A 15884-nucleotide genomic window follows, 5' to 3' on the forward strand; every position below is an offset into this window, starting at 1 on the left:
GCGAATCCCACGGGTCCCGCTCAGGCCTCCTACCCTGCCTGGACCGCGAGTCCGGAGAAGGCAGGGCCAGCTCGGATTCCTCTCTCCGCATCCCCGCGGCGTCCGGCCGGGCGCTGGGCACCCAGCGCGCACTCAGTAAATATTTGTAGAGCGCACTAGAAGGAATGAATGAACCCATTGGGCGCCGCTGGGGGGAAGGCGGGGCCGAGGGCAGGTGGGAGGCCGCGGGCGCGGGAGGGGCCCTTGGAAGCCCGTCCTCCTCCCCCTCCTCCTCCTCCTCCCAGGCCCCAGCGCGTACCACTCTAAGGCTCCTGAGGCGGCCTCTCGTGCGATCAAGGGCGCGCGGGGCTGGGCGAGCGACCTGAGGCCCCTGCTCTGAGCGCCGGAGTTCGGAAGAGGGTGGGTCCCTGCCGCTCAAGAGCAAGAGCGCGAGAGGAGGCAGAGGAAGGAGCGCCCGCTCGCCAGCCGCCTCGCCGCCTCCCCGGCACTCGCTCTCCCGGCTCCTGGGTTTGCTGGCTGCTCCTCCCACCCGCGCCCGCCTCCTCGCTTGCTCTCTTGCTCGCTCGAGCCGGCTTTCCAGCCCCGCGGTGCGCCCGGGCGAGTGCGGGGCGAGGGGCCCCGGGGCCAGCGCCGAGCCGGGGGCGGGGGTCCAGGCAGAGCGCAGCGGGTCGGGGAGGGGCCATGTCCGGCGCGGGCGCAGCGGGACCCATCTGCAGCAAGTGACCGAGCGGCGTGGACGGCCGCCTGCCCCCCTCTGCCACCTGGGGCGGCGCGGGGCCCCGGTGCCGGGTGCCCGGAGCCCGGGTCGCGCGTAGAGCCGGCGCGATGCACATGCGCTCGCTGCGCGCCGCGGCGCCGCACAGCTTCGTGGCGCTCTGGGCGCCGCTGTTCCTTCTGCGCTCCGCCCTGGCCGACTTCAGCCTGGACAACGAGGTGCACTCGAGCTTTATCCACCGGCGCCTCCGCAGTCAGGAGCGCCGAGAGATGCAGCGCGAGATCCTCTCCATCTTGGGCTTGCCCCATCGCCCGCGCCCCCACCTCCAGGGCAAGCACAACTCGGCGCCCATGTTCATGCTGGACCTGTACAATGCCATGGCGGTGGAGGAGGGCGGCGGGCCCGACGGCCAGGGCTTCTCCTACCCCTACAAGGCCGTCTTCAGTACCCAGGGCCCCCCTCTGGCCAGCCTGCAAGATAGCCACTTCCTCACCGACGCCGACATGGTCATGAGCTTCGTCAACCTCGGTGAGTGGAGGCGGGAGGGAGGGGGTGCGCGTCTGGGTCAGGAGTCGCTTTGGGACAGGGAGGGGGCTGCTTCTTACATCCAGCCCGCCCATCTCTCCACTCTTGGTCGTTAGCGAAACTGCAGCGCTTGGCCAAGGGTCTCCCACCCCCCTGCCTTAGTGAACCCCTAGCCGCGCGCGCCGCAGGTAGGGCGAGCAGTGCTCATCTGGCCTGTGGGAGTTTGGGGGGAATAAGGACCGGTCTGAAGCCCTCTCTGGGTTAAATCGGTGGCCGCACCTCTGGGGCAGGAGGCGCCGGGCGGGCCGCGGCTCAGTTCAAAGCGCGGGGCTCGGTCATGTGAGCCGTGCCCGGCCGGCTCGGCCCGCGCTACCTGGATTTAAAGGGCCCTGCTCCGCGAAGCTGCCTTCCCGCCCTTTCTGAGCCCCTCTCTGCTCTGCCCGGCCCTGGCATCGCGGGCGTTGCCTCCCATCCCGGCCCTGGCTAGCCCTACCTGTCTCCTCCCGGTGCGCCCGCCAAAGCGTGCAGCGCGCCCCGGGCGCCTCGGGGGCCCCTTTCCTGACCGCTGGGCTTCCCGCTCGCTCTCAGCTCTCCTAGCTGGAGCTGGGGGAAGAAACATGGCCATTGCGACCTTTCTATTTTAAATATTTAATGATAGGTTCCGGACCGGCAGAATCCATTTTCAGCGTTTATCACGTGTGGCGCGCAAACCATGGCTTTCGGCTAATGGGTGGCGAGGGATCTCCCAGCAGACGCCGCCGGGGTAGGCTAGGGGACCCGGCTTCTGACCAGAGCCCCGACGGCCCCGGGGATCCGAGGCTGACGCTGCGGGGGTGGGGAGGGGGGCGCGGTGCTCCCCTTCCATCTGTGCACGCACAGTCCCCAGGCTTGCTCAAACTAACCCCCGACTGCGCGGTGTAGGGCTGATGATCAAATATTTGGTTTCTGAGATAACACGCCCCGATAGCGCTGTTTCCTGAGCCGCTTTCATTCTACATGTGTAACTTGCTGCGAAAATACGTACGAAGTCAAGACAGCAAACTCACGCCCACCGGCGCTGTGTCAACAGGGAAATAATGGTCCTAAAGCCCCTCGCGGGGCACCCGGGGCATGGATGGAGGGCGGCGGGAAGCGCGGATCAACCTTAGCGCTTCTTGCACCAGATAAGGTCCCTGGAGTTCCCGGGACGCCATTGTCTGTCCTTAATAATAGCCCCAAATCAAATAGTGAAACGAGTTTCAAGGAGAGCAAGGGGTGGGAGGTTTAGATGCCAAAGTGACTTCAAGAAAGTTTAAATTATACTAGGCAGCTTGTTAGAATGAGGCAACCCCATATGTCCTGATTTAGAACCATCTCCAAGATGTATGAGGTGGAAAAAAGCAAGGTGCAGATCAGTGAGGTTACATACCTGCGGTATATCATCCCTTCCCACTGGGAAAGACACCCTGAACTGGAAATAGATTTCACTGGGGGGCGGGCTGGGGGGCTGCCCTGGCGGGGTGCGGCAGGGCAGAACTGGGTTGGGGCCTTAGGGATTGGGAGTTAAGGCCAGATTTTTTTCATTGTCTGTACTTCTGTCTGTGTGATTTTTTTGCCCCCCCTCAATGTGTATTTGTGACCTATACCAGAAACTAAAGAAAAATCCCAAATATGTACATATAAATACATAAGTTAAAGCAGAGCTCTGTAGCCATCCTGAAGCCAGGGGTTAACCAGGGTCCTTTCTCTGGCTGGGGATTTATGGTATCTTTTCTGTTCTGTTGGGTACCGGCGACTCTTGGTGAAGGCAGCAGGTCCCGATGGTGGCCTTCAGAGCCTGGCTGAGGTCATTCGAAAGGTATTTGTAAGCCCCGGTTTCTGTGGAGGGCTCTGCAAACCCAGTGCTTTAGAAAGGACCCTACTACTTACGGATCAGCAGCCTGGCCAGACCCGGGCTCCCCCCATGCCAGAAAAGGACCAGGTTGTCAACTGGACACCCCTGGGAAACTCGGGGCAGGGCTGTTTGCTCCCCCGTGGCGGTGGGGAGCAAGCTGGAACTTGTTTGGGAAGGCCACAGCTGGGTGGTTTTCCTTCTCTGGCTGTACACACACCTTTCAACCCGTTAGCCACATTTCTTTCATCTTGAAAGGACAAAGACTGGCTTGTCTGAGCCTCTTAATCAGTCGGGCTGGCTTTGGGCTTTGTGGGACAGTCCTGACTTTCTCAGGTCTTGCTTTCTGGAACATCACTCCAAATTAGATGGCAGAGTGGCTTTTAACAGAGTGCCCTGACCTTGTTTTCTTTCTTTCTCGGCCCCTAAAACTCGAGGTAATTAGTTGGATGAAGACCTGGACGGCAGTTGGGCAAGACGCTTCCTGTAGATGTTTCTATGGTTGCCCTTTAATTTCTGCTCCGTAGCAGCATGGGAACAAACCTCTGATTCCTTCTGTTCTGTGGGGGTTCCGAGATTCTGCTCAGGAGGGGCTGGGGTAGCAGTGGGGTTGGCGGGAGGCATGTAGGAGACCTGCTTGGAAGCTGAGAGAAAACACACGATTTTTCCTTGGATTGAAGTTCATATTGACCTGTAACATACAAAGTTTTCTAAAGGAGTGTGTTTAATCTCACACTTTACCTAAAAGTGAGAAAATGTCATTTGTTCATATGCAGCTACCTCTTGTTATCATGCAGGGGATCCGAGGGGTCCGTTGGGGATTGTCGACAGAGACCTTGAAGGCAGACTGACCTTCTCCACCACCCGATCCTTGCCCCAAAGCTCCCTCCTCCTTCCACCACCCTCTTCTCCCTCACTGCATACCCCTGCTGTCCTGCAGTGCTTGGAGGATTCAGCCTGAATTCTGAAGGCTTTTGCAGACCTGGTACATTTCTTCTTCCCTCCGTCTGCAGCCAGACTGGTTTTTGTTCCTGCAAGTCATACTCCTCAGAATTCAAGCTTTTTGCCAGGCTGGAGTGGGATCTAAACTAGAGAGGGAACCAGAGGAGGATTTATGACAAAACCAGGTGCTGAGAATGAGGACCTCAGACCGCACCTTGTGACAAAGACCAGCCTGTACAATAAAGCCCGTGTAACGCTAGCTGAGCTGCCAGACGGAGACTCGCATCTTCCCAGCCTGGGCCTCTTAAGTTCAATGGCGAGATTTGTAAACTGGTTTGGATTAACAAGCCCCCAACTCCTCTGTGTAGACTTAATTTTGGAATTCAAAACAGGCTACCCTCTCTTAAATTGTCCCCAGGCAATGTGAGTTCTGCAAACCGAATCTGGCTATAGCTGCCCCCCCACCCTCTTTCTTTGGAGAAATTCAGCAACTTTTTCTGGAATCTTCTAAAGAAACCCCTGGCACTGGGGGTGTGCGGTACACGTCTGTCTCTGGTCCGGGTTATGAAGGAAACAAATTTGTTTCATCTTGGAAGTTAAGGTTGAAAAAAAAAAGGAAGTTGGGAACCTGTCCTTATTGGGCTCAGGGTCTAGAAGTGGCTTTTGTTAATGTAGCTGAGGCACAGGGAGAAGGCCGTTCCGTTTTACTTTTATTTTATACCATCTGGCGATCCTTTTTGTTGACAAGTGTTTGGCATTAAGATCTCTCCTTTTGCCCCTTCAGAACAGGCCCTACCACTGTAGAGTATTAGAAAAAGATTCAGTTACAGTTTAAAAATTTCCTTCAGGGAGTGCTTGCCGAGGGAGCACGGGCTGCAGGCACTCGCAGCTGTAACCTGGCTTGTGTTAAAATTTGGAAAGGGCTGTCCCGCATTCCAGCGCTCAAGTGCCGGCCCTCACTGGTGAGCAGCCAGAGGTTAATATAGATGTCACCCAGCCTTCCCTCCTTCTCTCTTTCTCTCTTTTCTGCACAGCGCCCTCGCTATAGGAGCGCACCAACAGCTGTGTTTTCAGTAACCCTTTCAACATCACTTCTTTTAAACCTCATTTTCCTGCTTATATAAATCAAAGATCTTCTCTCCCACCCTCCTCCCAAGGATATATGTGACCCAGATTTGAACTTTTTGGATCGTCTTTGTAGTTCCCTTCTGGAATCAGAGCAGGTTAAGGCCAAGCCCTGGATGCCAGCTCGCGTGGCTGTTTGTGGTTTTGATTCCAGAGTGGTTGATTCCAGAGTTGTCACTCGGTTGCGGGGTGGCCCTTGGAGGGGCTGAGAGAGGAGACCTGGAGAAGCAGACGGGGGTTCTCTGTGTGCACAGAGAGAGGAAACAGCTTCTGAGATGCAGCTCCTGTGAGCTCTGGGTCGGGGCCTTCCATCGCGTCGCTGCCTGTCAAGCCTCTGCCGAGATAAACACAGCTGGTCCGCGATCCCTTGACCACCGGCGTGCCTGCGATGTGAGCGAATATCACATGTCCGCTGAACTCAGAGAGAGTGATGACTTCATTCCAGGGAGAGCCTCATCTAAGTTGATTGATCACCCCTATCGCTTTAATATCATCCCCTCCTCCATTGGGTAAGGTCATATTTGGCCCATTGCGAGAATCAGAGTGTCCTAACACTCTCCCCGTCTCCACCCTTCCCCAGCCTGCCCGTCCATTTTAACCAGCTGGAGATTTTGAATGGAGAGCCCTTTGGACCAGGTGGCTGACCCTGTTCATTTTTTGGTGACCACCTCTTCAGACCTTGCTGGGGGCTGTCAGCGTGGCTGGTTTGTGGTGGGGGATGCTGGAGTGCTTCGCTTTAATTTGCTCTGGCAGTGTCACCGGGGTTAGGGCGCAGGCAGGGATGTGTGGGACCTGTCATGTTATTGTCAGAAGGAATGTGAGGATTAGCCTTTAAAACATGGCAGTGGGAGAACACTGCAGCTGTGTACACTTATTATAGAAGATTTAAGTCCCACTGGTAAAATCAATATATTGAATTGCTTGACCCTCTGCTTTTAATTAGTTTCAATCAAATGCGCCGGTGTCATTTTGCCTCCTCTCGCCTTCCTGGGGTGAGGAAATACCAATATTTACATAGAAACTGTTAATTTGTGGTGCAAAGGAGAATGCATTTAGCTTTGCACACCCAAATTGCTCCGACGATGTGAAGGATACCAGATCAGCGTGGAGGCGAGCGGCGATGTCACCTGGGTGTGGGACCGGCCACATCAGGGATGTTTGCTGGCTGACTCCAGGATGTGCTCGCAGGTGCCTGGACCCGCAAGCGCAGCGTGAAGGTGTGAGTCTTTCAAGAAGCTAAAGGCTGACTCCGCAAGCCAGACATGCCGCGATTCACCCCTGCCCCCGTCATCTAAAATCTTTTCTCTTAAACATTCTTACAGAACTGTGAAGCGGAGCGGCCACTGCCTTCCTGGTTGTTTTGAGTCTGTTCTCCCAGCCTGCTGGGTCCTTTGTACCGGGCAGCTCAAGGCACAGTACTTTATTTATTCCAGAGCTTCAGAGGCTTTTCTTTCCAATTCCTGAAACAGTTTATAGAGGAAGGGGGGTGCTTTCGCTGCAAATGATCCCATGTACAACCACAGCTATTATGTGAACCGTTCGGTATTAGTTGTGTGTTCAGCTGCAGTTGAATTCTGGGTTTTGCAGCAAATGGCATTTGACAAATATTACTTGACAAAAAATGTGACTCGATATTTCTTAATGTGGAACAGATACTTCCCAGTTAACCTTCTGTGGGGAAAAGTTGCCCAAACCCGACGTGAAATGGCAATGTAGATGAATACCAGGGCTGCCTCTGTGTGTTCCCCCCCTTCTCCAAAGTGGAGTGTTTATGATTTGGGGGGATATTAGCAGTGCATGAAGCTTGACACTTATTTATGTGGAACTCAGAGTAGCATGTGCGATGCTGTCCTTTCAACATTTGTGTCGGGAGGCATTGCTGGGAGCCGAGAAAAGCCTTAGCTGATCCGAGTGGAGTGGATTGAATTAATGACAACTCTGAGAGCACCAGTTTTAGGGTAATTGCTTTATTGTTTTGGAGCCAGGGTGCTTATAATCTGGTTCCTGTACAAACATGTTTAACGTGTGTTAATGCATTTGCAAACCAGAGCCTCTCAGCACAACGCTGCTTTTCATTAATTGATGTCGGTAGCATGGTACAGTATTTCAAAGAGCTGGCCAAGTATAAACTGTGTTTCCAATTTCCTTCCTTTCCTGTGTTTGGAATGCCAATGTTAATTTGTTCCCATGCAGGAGCAGGGGCTGCCAACTGCGGCTTTCTATAAAGGGCTTCACGGTGAAGGCTTCCAGCCCTCACTGATGCTTGGGGCTGCCTGGCCAAGTTTCCTGACACTTTGCAGCTAATTCTGGGTGATATATGGAGTGGGGGGCTGGGGGGCTTCACTGCCCTGTAGCGGAAGTTCCCGGTGACAGCAGAGGGTGTGACTTGGCGAGAGAGAACGGCACGGCATCCACACTGATTGTCTTTAGACACAGCTTAAACCCCTGTGTCTGTTTCCACTATGGTTGCATTTTAGCTGTGTGACCTTGAGCAAGTTACTTAATGTCTCTGAGTTTGTTTCTTCATTTTAGAAAGCTGGATAGGCATTTCCTCCACAGACCCTCATAAAGACAAAATCAAATCTCGTATGGGTAGAGTCTGGTACACAGTAGGTGCACAATAAATGGTGAACCTTGTTTCTGTTTTGGTGGCCAGCTCACCATTCACGTTGGTATAGTAGTCCAAATTTCAGTTTTTAAGTACTTGATCTTAAAATACCAAGATTAAGCCAAGATTAAGCCACCCATATTTTTTTAGAGATATGAGGAAAATGGCCCTAAAGATGTACATCTTTGTGTACACCTATATACCCCTCACACATTCATTTTCTTCTTTAGAGATCAGTGAAATTGGAGCACCCCAGACTTATCTATGAGGATATGTAGAGTCTAATGCTGGGGCTTCCCAGATGGCTTCTGCCAGTGCAGGAGACCCTGGTTTGATCCCTGGGTTGAAAAGATCCCCTGGAGAAGGAAATGACAACTCACTCCAGTATTCTTGCCTATGAAATCCCATGGACAGAGGAACCTGGCGGGTTACAGTCCATGAGGTCACAAAGAGCCAGACACGACTGACTGAGCACACACACAGAGCCTAATGCTGACTTGCTCTAGATTTTAGCATTGATGGCTATTTAAAAATTTTCCTCCTAGGGCACCTGAAACTTGATTGAGGGCTGCACAGGAATTGTCTGCACTGTCCTTGCAACATTCCTGTAAATCGAAAATTATTCCAAAATAAAAACTTTTTTATTTCAAAAACTCACATTACTGACATATTTCTTCCCATCCCTTCCTGGAAAGCGGTCAAAGTACAAATTGTCTTTTCCTTCGAGGGAGTGACAAGCCGAAAGCATTCATTAACAGACCGGTGCAACTTCCCCACTTTTTATGGGAGCAGGTGCAAGGCTGCCCCCACCCCATTCCCCCACCTAGGGTTGGGATAACAAATCCCCAAGTGGATTCAGTGTGTTTGGAAGCCTCTGGAGATCAGTGGATGGCAGAAATCTCCAGGGGCTGAGATGCAGGGTGGGCTTTCTCATCCAAGTTTTCCCATAAATTCTCTTCAGCTCTTTCCACACCATTTGAAAACTCTTGACTTAGCGAGTATTAAGGTTTCCCACATCTTTGAGGTCACGTGTTATTCTTTCACTTCTTTATCTCCCCAGAGTAGCTTTCAAGTTTCAATCTTCTGTTGTCTGGCTTAATTAAATTTGGCTGTGAATAAAAACTTGCAGTGTTTCCAAAATTGCGGACTTGCATGTTTTTAAATGTTGAAGTTAGGCCTGTACCATCTTGTAATGCCAGCCTCTCTCCTGCTTTCATGTAGTTTGGAAAAAAAAAAAAAAGAACCCAGGCACTTGGCATGGCCGTCCACCTAGAATGGTCCCTGTGCTCGTCTGTCCAGTAGTTTAACCACACACTCAAAGGCAGGCGGGTTATCTGTGGTTTCGATGACTTGTGTTCTGGCCTTCGATAAAGGACTCTCCTCTTGACTGTTTTCTCAGGCATTCTTCCTAGCCTGCTCTTGCCTTGCCCTGCAGAATTCTCATGGCGCAGAAAGTGTTCAGACATCGGCAGTTTGTGTGCATGAAAGATGTAGAGCTGTTCTAAGGCAGTGTCTTCTGAGTGTGTGTGTGTGTTTTAATATTTATTTATTTGGCTGCGCTGGGTCTTAGTGCAGCATGTGGGATCTAATTCCCTGACCAGGGATCAAACCCAGGCCCCCTGAATTGCAAGTACAGAGTCTTAGTCACTGGACCACCAGGAAAGTCCCCCTGAATGTTTTTTAATACTGAATCCCTACTAACAGATCTTTGAGTACACACCCAAAGTAGAAATAGATCATATAATTACTCCTGTTTTAGGGTGGTTTGTACTTTATAAAACAAAGACTAAAAGAGAAATCTAAGTAGGAGGCACTAAAGATAAAGAAATACAAAATTCTGATGTTCATTAATACACATTTTAACTAATGCATCATTAGTAATTAGTGCAAAGATTGCAAGTTTAATTCATTAGCAAGACAAATGTAATTTTTGCTACCACTAAAATTTTCAACGTGATGGAGTTTGGTCTTTCAAAACTTGCAGTTTAGCAGTTTGGAGGCAGCAAGCTAAAGGTCTGGGCCTAAATTTTGATTATTTTGATCCTTTGTCTAGTCGGCATCAAGAGTTCACAAAGAACCCCACGAATCTTGGTAGCTTGAAACCACAGAGCCTTGTTGGTTCTCTTGTTATGGGTGTGTTGTGGGTTGGCAGGGTGCTGTGCACATCACCTGGGAGGGAGGATGCTCAGGACTCCAGGCTGATAGAGCTGCCACCCTCTTGAATGCCACCCTCTTGAATGTCACCAGTTATAGTACCAAAGGGAAAGATAGCATGGCTTGTCCATGGGCTTTTCATTATTCCAGATGGAAGCAACATGGGTGCTTCTGCCTACATTTCATTGGTCAGAGCCTGTCACATGGCCAGACCTGACCCAAAGTGGCAGGAAATGACAGTCCCACCCCAAGCTTGGAAAGAGAGAACTGGGAAATGGCACTTATGATGAGCACACTGTTGTAAGTGAAGGTGCTCTAACCAGATGAAATTATGGGACCGGAGCAGGTGAAATGTTGGCTGCCTTACTGAAACAAGGTCTGTATTTTTCAATCTCATCCACCAGTTATGCAGAGATTTTTTGAATCCACATCTTCCCTGACATCCCTCAGTTCTTGAAACTTAGTTGAGATTATGCTGTTTCCCGCCCCGTGTCCCACTGGATCCCTCTTACCTACCCTAAATCCTTGCACCCCGTTTTGGAGAACAGTGTTTCTGGAAGCGTCCTGATCACTGAAGTATTCACGTGGTTGGACAAGAATAACCACTTCTCTCCCTTCTCTTGTAAAATGACTCGCCTCTTTAGGACCTGTCTTTCAGCAAAAGCACGCTTCAGCTGCCCTTGGGTTCACTAGCCAGAGAATCAAGGAGCCTGACTCTCCTCTTGGCTCAAGAGGTTCTTGCCCTCCTGGCTGGTATTTGTCCAGGCTCTGTGCAGGTGACTGACTTGTCATGAAGTCCGGCTTTTCCTTCAGAGGCACCTCCTTGTGCAGGCAGGGTCTCCAGACAGGGTCTTGCAAAGCTGAATCTAGAAACTAAATTTCAGAGACTCCTTCATTATCTAAATGCATCGCTGAAATAAATCATAGTGATAACGTGGGAGGGTTGAGATCTTTCTGTAGCGCTAATGGATTTATAACAGCCTCCCTTATCAGGTTCCACTCTCTCTGGTTCTGCATAGCAAGTCGTATCAATCCCATTTTAAGGAGGAAGAGGCTAAAGGACCCCGAATTTACAGAGCTCATAAGTGGTGAGGTTGGCCTTTGAATCCAGCTCTTGCTGAATGTAAACCCATTCACGCTTTCTTCCGGGGGCTCAGTGGAGGTGTGTGAAGGGCGGAGATGGAGCATAAGGGCAGTGGTGATGAGACCACCAGAACAGCCTCCCAGCCCTTGACCTTGACTTTGTGGTTCTGTGCTCTGAAGAGGAAGATAAAGATAAGCAACTCACACCTTCCCCTTCGTTCTCCACCCTGCTGTGGAAACCCCCCTCTGTTCCGTCTCTGTGCATTAAGAATTATTGACAGGGTCAAGGGCCCTGAGTGCCTATGTGCTGCAGTTCCTATATGCACCCCACAACCCACTGATGGGAAAATTCCAGAGGCAGCTAGGGGCCGATATTTTAATAGCAATACCTCAAGACACAGTGTGGAAAGGAGGAGGTAGTTTTTACCACATGTACGGAAATAAATATTGCATACTGATTGTAATAGCATCAAATCAGCATCAGTCTAAATGTCCTTGAGCGGCAGATTGGAGAAATAAATTTGTGATAAATTTATTTATACATGTGTAATGAAACAGAAGGGAAATGCAAGAACTCCTTTTTTTATGTATCAACTTAGACTCAAAACAGAGTGTCAAGAGAGAGAAGGCCAGTTGTATACGAGGATGTTTAGCGTGTAAGCATTCCTCATGGTGTCACAATGGACACACACAAGATCACTGGATAATACTGTCTATAATTGTTGGGCAAATGCATATATGGTAACATTATGGAAACACGGCCACAGAACTCACACCAGCCACCTTTAGGGAGACAGGAAAGGGATGGGATTGGGGAGAAATTTTAAATAAACTTCAACTGTTTTGGTTGTTTCCTTTATGTTAATAATAAGACTGGACTCCCCCTGCCAAAAAAAGAAAAGTAATATTGGATTTCCCTGGTGTCCAGTGGTAGCCAATGCAGGGGACAGAGGTTCGATCCCTGGTCTGGGAAGATTCTACATGCTGCGGGGCAGCTAAGCCCGTGCCCCACAACTACTGAGCCAGTACTCTAGGGCCCGCGTGCCACAACTATTGGGCCCACAAGCCACAACTATGCCTTCACACTGTAGCGCCTGAGCTCTGCAACAGGAGAAGCTGACTCTATGAGAAGTCCATACACCTCAGCTAGAGAGTAGCCCCTGCTCTCCACAACTAGAGAAAGACTGCCCAGCCAGAAAGACCCAATGTGGCCAGAAATAAGTAAATAAATAATTTTTAGAAGCAATTTAAAAAAATGTGTTTTAATAATAAGAAACCATTGGGAAGTGCAGTGTGGTATTCTGGATTGGATCTTGGAACAGAACAAGGACAATAATGGAAAAACTGATGCAATCTGAAAAAAAATTGGGAGTCTAGTTAATAGTAATCCATCCATGTTAAATTCTTAGGTTTGACAAGTGTCCCATAGTTATGGAAGATGTGAATCTTGAGGGAAGCTGATTGAGTATGCACGAGAACTTTACACTGTCTTTGCAACTTTTCTATAAGTCTAAAGTTTTTCTAAAACAAGAAGTTTACAGGGGAAAAAAGGAAGCAACCATGATATTGACTCCTGCTAATTCTTGGTTGTTTGAAGGCAGGAGGAGAAGGGGGCAACAGAGGATGAGATGGTTGGATGGCGTCACAGACTCAGTGGACATGAGTTTGAGCAAACTCGGGGAGAAAGTGGAGTTTCGGGGAAGGACAGGGAAGCCTGGTGTGCTGCAGTCCATGGGGTTGCAAAGAGTCGGAGACAGCTTAGTGACTGAACAGCAAGTTTTTAATTGTGGGTACCTAGATATTAGTTATGTTTTCCTCACATTCAGGGCTTCCTTGGTGGTTCAGCACCAAGGAAGAATCTGCCTGCAATACAGGAGACATGGGTTTGATCCATGGATCAGGAAAATCCCCTGGAGAGGGGGATACCGGCAACCCACTCTAGTATTCTCACCTGGAGAATTCCATGGACAGAGGAGCTTGGCGGGCTACAGCCCATGGTTTTGCAAAGAGTCAGGCACAATTTAGTGACTAAACCACCACCATCCTCTGCATTCTTCTCTGTGATTACATTTCTCCAAGCCCCAGTGAACCAGAAACCTCTCCCACTGGATACAGAAGAGTCCTCGCTGGAAGCTCAGCCCTGAGGTGGCTCTTGGTGTGGACCCAGGGAGCTGTCTTAGAGTGTGCTCCGGATATCACGCACCGAAGACCAACAACTCATCAATCCACAGAACCATTAACCCGACGGTGCCTCAGCCAGCAAATGAAAGCCCCACGTGGCAGTGTCCTGAGACCTCTAAAACTCTCTCTGTCTCCCTTCGAGGGATGCCCTGTGTAAAGCAGTCCTCTGTTTATAAGCAAGAAAGGGTGTGGGAGGGTGGGACAGATCAGGTCTTTCAACGCTCTTCTTGGTCCTGAACTTTGTGAAATGCACCTCGCCGCCCACCCCCCTGCCCTCCCCCCACATCTTCCCCTTCTCAGGTTCCTTTTTCTCACTGACTTGACCTAACATTTATCGAGGGAGAAGCCTTTAAAAATGGCAGTAGGGGCCTCAGAACCTTCCAGGGCTAGTAAATGTTTATAGGGTGGAGGCACTGGTTGGTCATTTCCTTTAGGAGGAAACAATAAATGAAGCTACTTGCCTTATACCTACTTACCCCAGAGCTCTTAATTGTCTTAATATACTGGTGGGGGGATGGGGAAAGGGGATCCAGAAATCTCTGGGTCTCATGTGCCTCAAACACCTTAGGAACTTGGAAGCGGCCTTTTCAGGTAGCTTTAGAGCCGAGTTTCCAGCCTCGGCACTGCTGACGTTTTCAGCTCACTCTTCCCTGTTGGGAGGAGGGTGTCCTGTGTGCTGTAGTAGAATATTGAGAAGCATCGCTGAGCCCTACATGCAAGCTGCCAGAAGTTGTGACAACCAGCATGTTTCCAAACATCTTTCGGAGGCGCCCTGCGGGAAATGGCCCCCGATTGAGAACCACTGGTTTAGGCTTGATGTTGTTGGTTTAGTCACTAAGTCGTGTCCGACTCTTTTGCGACCCTCTGGACTGTAGCCCACCAGGCTCCTCTGTCCTTGGGATTTCCCAGGCAAGAATACTGGAGTGGGTTGCCTTTTCCTCCTCCAGGAGATCTTCCTGACCCAGGGGATCGAACCTGTGTCTCCTGCATTGGCAGACGGATTATTTACCACTGAACCAACCAGGGAAGCCCTGGTTTAGGGTACCTTTCCTCAAACTCGGAAATTGGCTTGGGAACTTTTGCTTCAAACCTATCTGCCCGTGGCGATGAGTTAGGGCAGGACTGATGGATTATTTTCCAGTTAAAGGAAGACAGATTGCAATCAAAATGTGAGCCCTGTTCTGGGATCCCAGCTCTGCCTGGATTTGAAACACCCTGGAGACAAAAAGAGGTCAGATCTTTAAAGTCTCCCGGGAGCCAAAATATTTTTATAGCACCTTCTGCCCAATGATACTAAAAAATGATTGAACACACACTTAAAACTGGTCTCTCTTAGTTTCCTTTCCCCAACTTTGCTCTGGAGGAAATAGGGCAAAACTCTCTCTCTTGCGGTTTCCCTGGTGGCTCAGATAGGTGAGGAATCTGCCTTACCATCTGGCTTACCAGTACTGGAGACCTGGGTTTGATCCCTGGGTTGGGAAGATCCCTTGCAGGAGAGCATGCAACCCACACCAGTATTCTTGCCTGGATAATCCCATGGACTGAGGAGCATGGCAGACTACATACAGTCCATGGGGTCGCAAAGAGTCAGACATGACTGAGTGACTTTCGCTATTCATTACTCTCTCCCTTACCTTGTTTCCCTCCAGCAGGTAACTTGCCAGGGGCAAGGGGTTGCCGGGAGCACAGAAGCTGCAGTTTCTATTTCTCAAGACAGTGCAGAGCTGCAGTAAATCAAGTGGGGAGACCTGCTAATTTTTGTGCAGCCTGTGAGCAAAAATGACTTGCTCATTTTTTAAAAAAGAGTGGTAAAAGAAGACTATTCCATGATGTGGAAATGAGATGAAATTCAGGCTCCAGTATCTATAAAGCTTAATTGGGCCTCGTTTTGTTTGCGTCTTGTCTATGGCTGTTTTCATACTCCATCCACCGAGTTGAGTGGTTGCTACAGAGATGGCACAGTCTAAAGCCTAGAATATTTTTTATCTGGCCCATTATAGAAGTTTACTGACTCCTGCTTTAGAACATCAATAACCCTCTTCCTGGGGAAAGGTAACTAGTAAAAAAGGAAAAACCCTGAGTTTTATCTACCTCCTTTGTTTTCTGTGGACATCCAGTGATGCACAGATACCCTTTCTCTTCCAGGATGTTGGAGGGTCTCCTCCAAGTTTGAACAAACTCTTAGTTAAACAGATTGCTCCTTTGAACACTTTCTGGCATCTCTCATGTGGGGCGTGCATGCATACATGCTAAGTCCCTTCAGTTGTGTCCAGCTCTTTGCAACCCTATGGACTGTAGCCTCGATAGCCAGGCTCCTCTGTCCAAGGGATTCTCCAGGCAAGAATACTGGAGTGGGTTGCCATGCCCTCCTCCAGGGGAATCTTCTCGACCGAGGAATTGAACCCTTGTCTCTTACATCTCCTGTGTCGGCAGGCAGGTTCTTTACTTCTAGTGCCACCTGGGAAGCCCCTCGGGGGGGCGGGCATCATGAATTCCCATCAAGGAGATCAAGTAGACTGCACAGCTTTTCCTAAATTTGCTTTGTTCCAGCAGCCCCCTCCCCATCCTCTTTTTTTTTTAAATATCCTAAAACATCTCAGGTGGTAGCCAAGACTAGCTCTGGGGTCGGACACAAGTTAAATCCCACCTCTGCTACTTGTTAGCTCTGTGACCTTGGGCGG

The 15884-nt window shown here is 50.2% G+C and overlaps 1 protein-coding gene across 1 annotated transcript in view; it reads left to right on the forward strand.

Annotated features, from left to right (window-relative positions):
* Nucleotides 1-296: 296 nt before the first annotated feature.
* Nucleotides 297-15884, forward strand: part of BMP7 (bone morphogenetic protein 7) — an 85395-nt gene continuing 69807 nt past the window's right edge. The window contains exon 1 of the mRNA XM_065921742.1: nucleotides 297-1243. Coding sequence (XP_065777814.1) covers nucleotides 826-1243 — 418 coding nt within the window. The 5' untranslated portion in view covers nucleotides 297-825. The remainder of the gene's footprint in view (nucleotides 1244-15884) is intronic.

Source organism: Muntiacus reevesi, chromosome 2 (assembly GCF_963930625.1).
Source record: "Muntiacus reevesi chromosome 2, mMunRee1.1, whole genome shotgun sequence".
Lineage (NCBI taxonomy): Eukaryota > Metazoa > Chordata > Mammalia > Artiodactyla > Cervidae > Muntiacus > Muntiacus reevesi.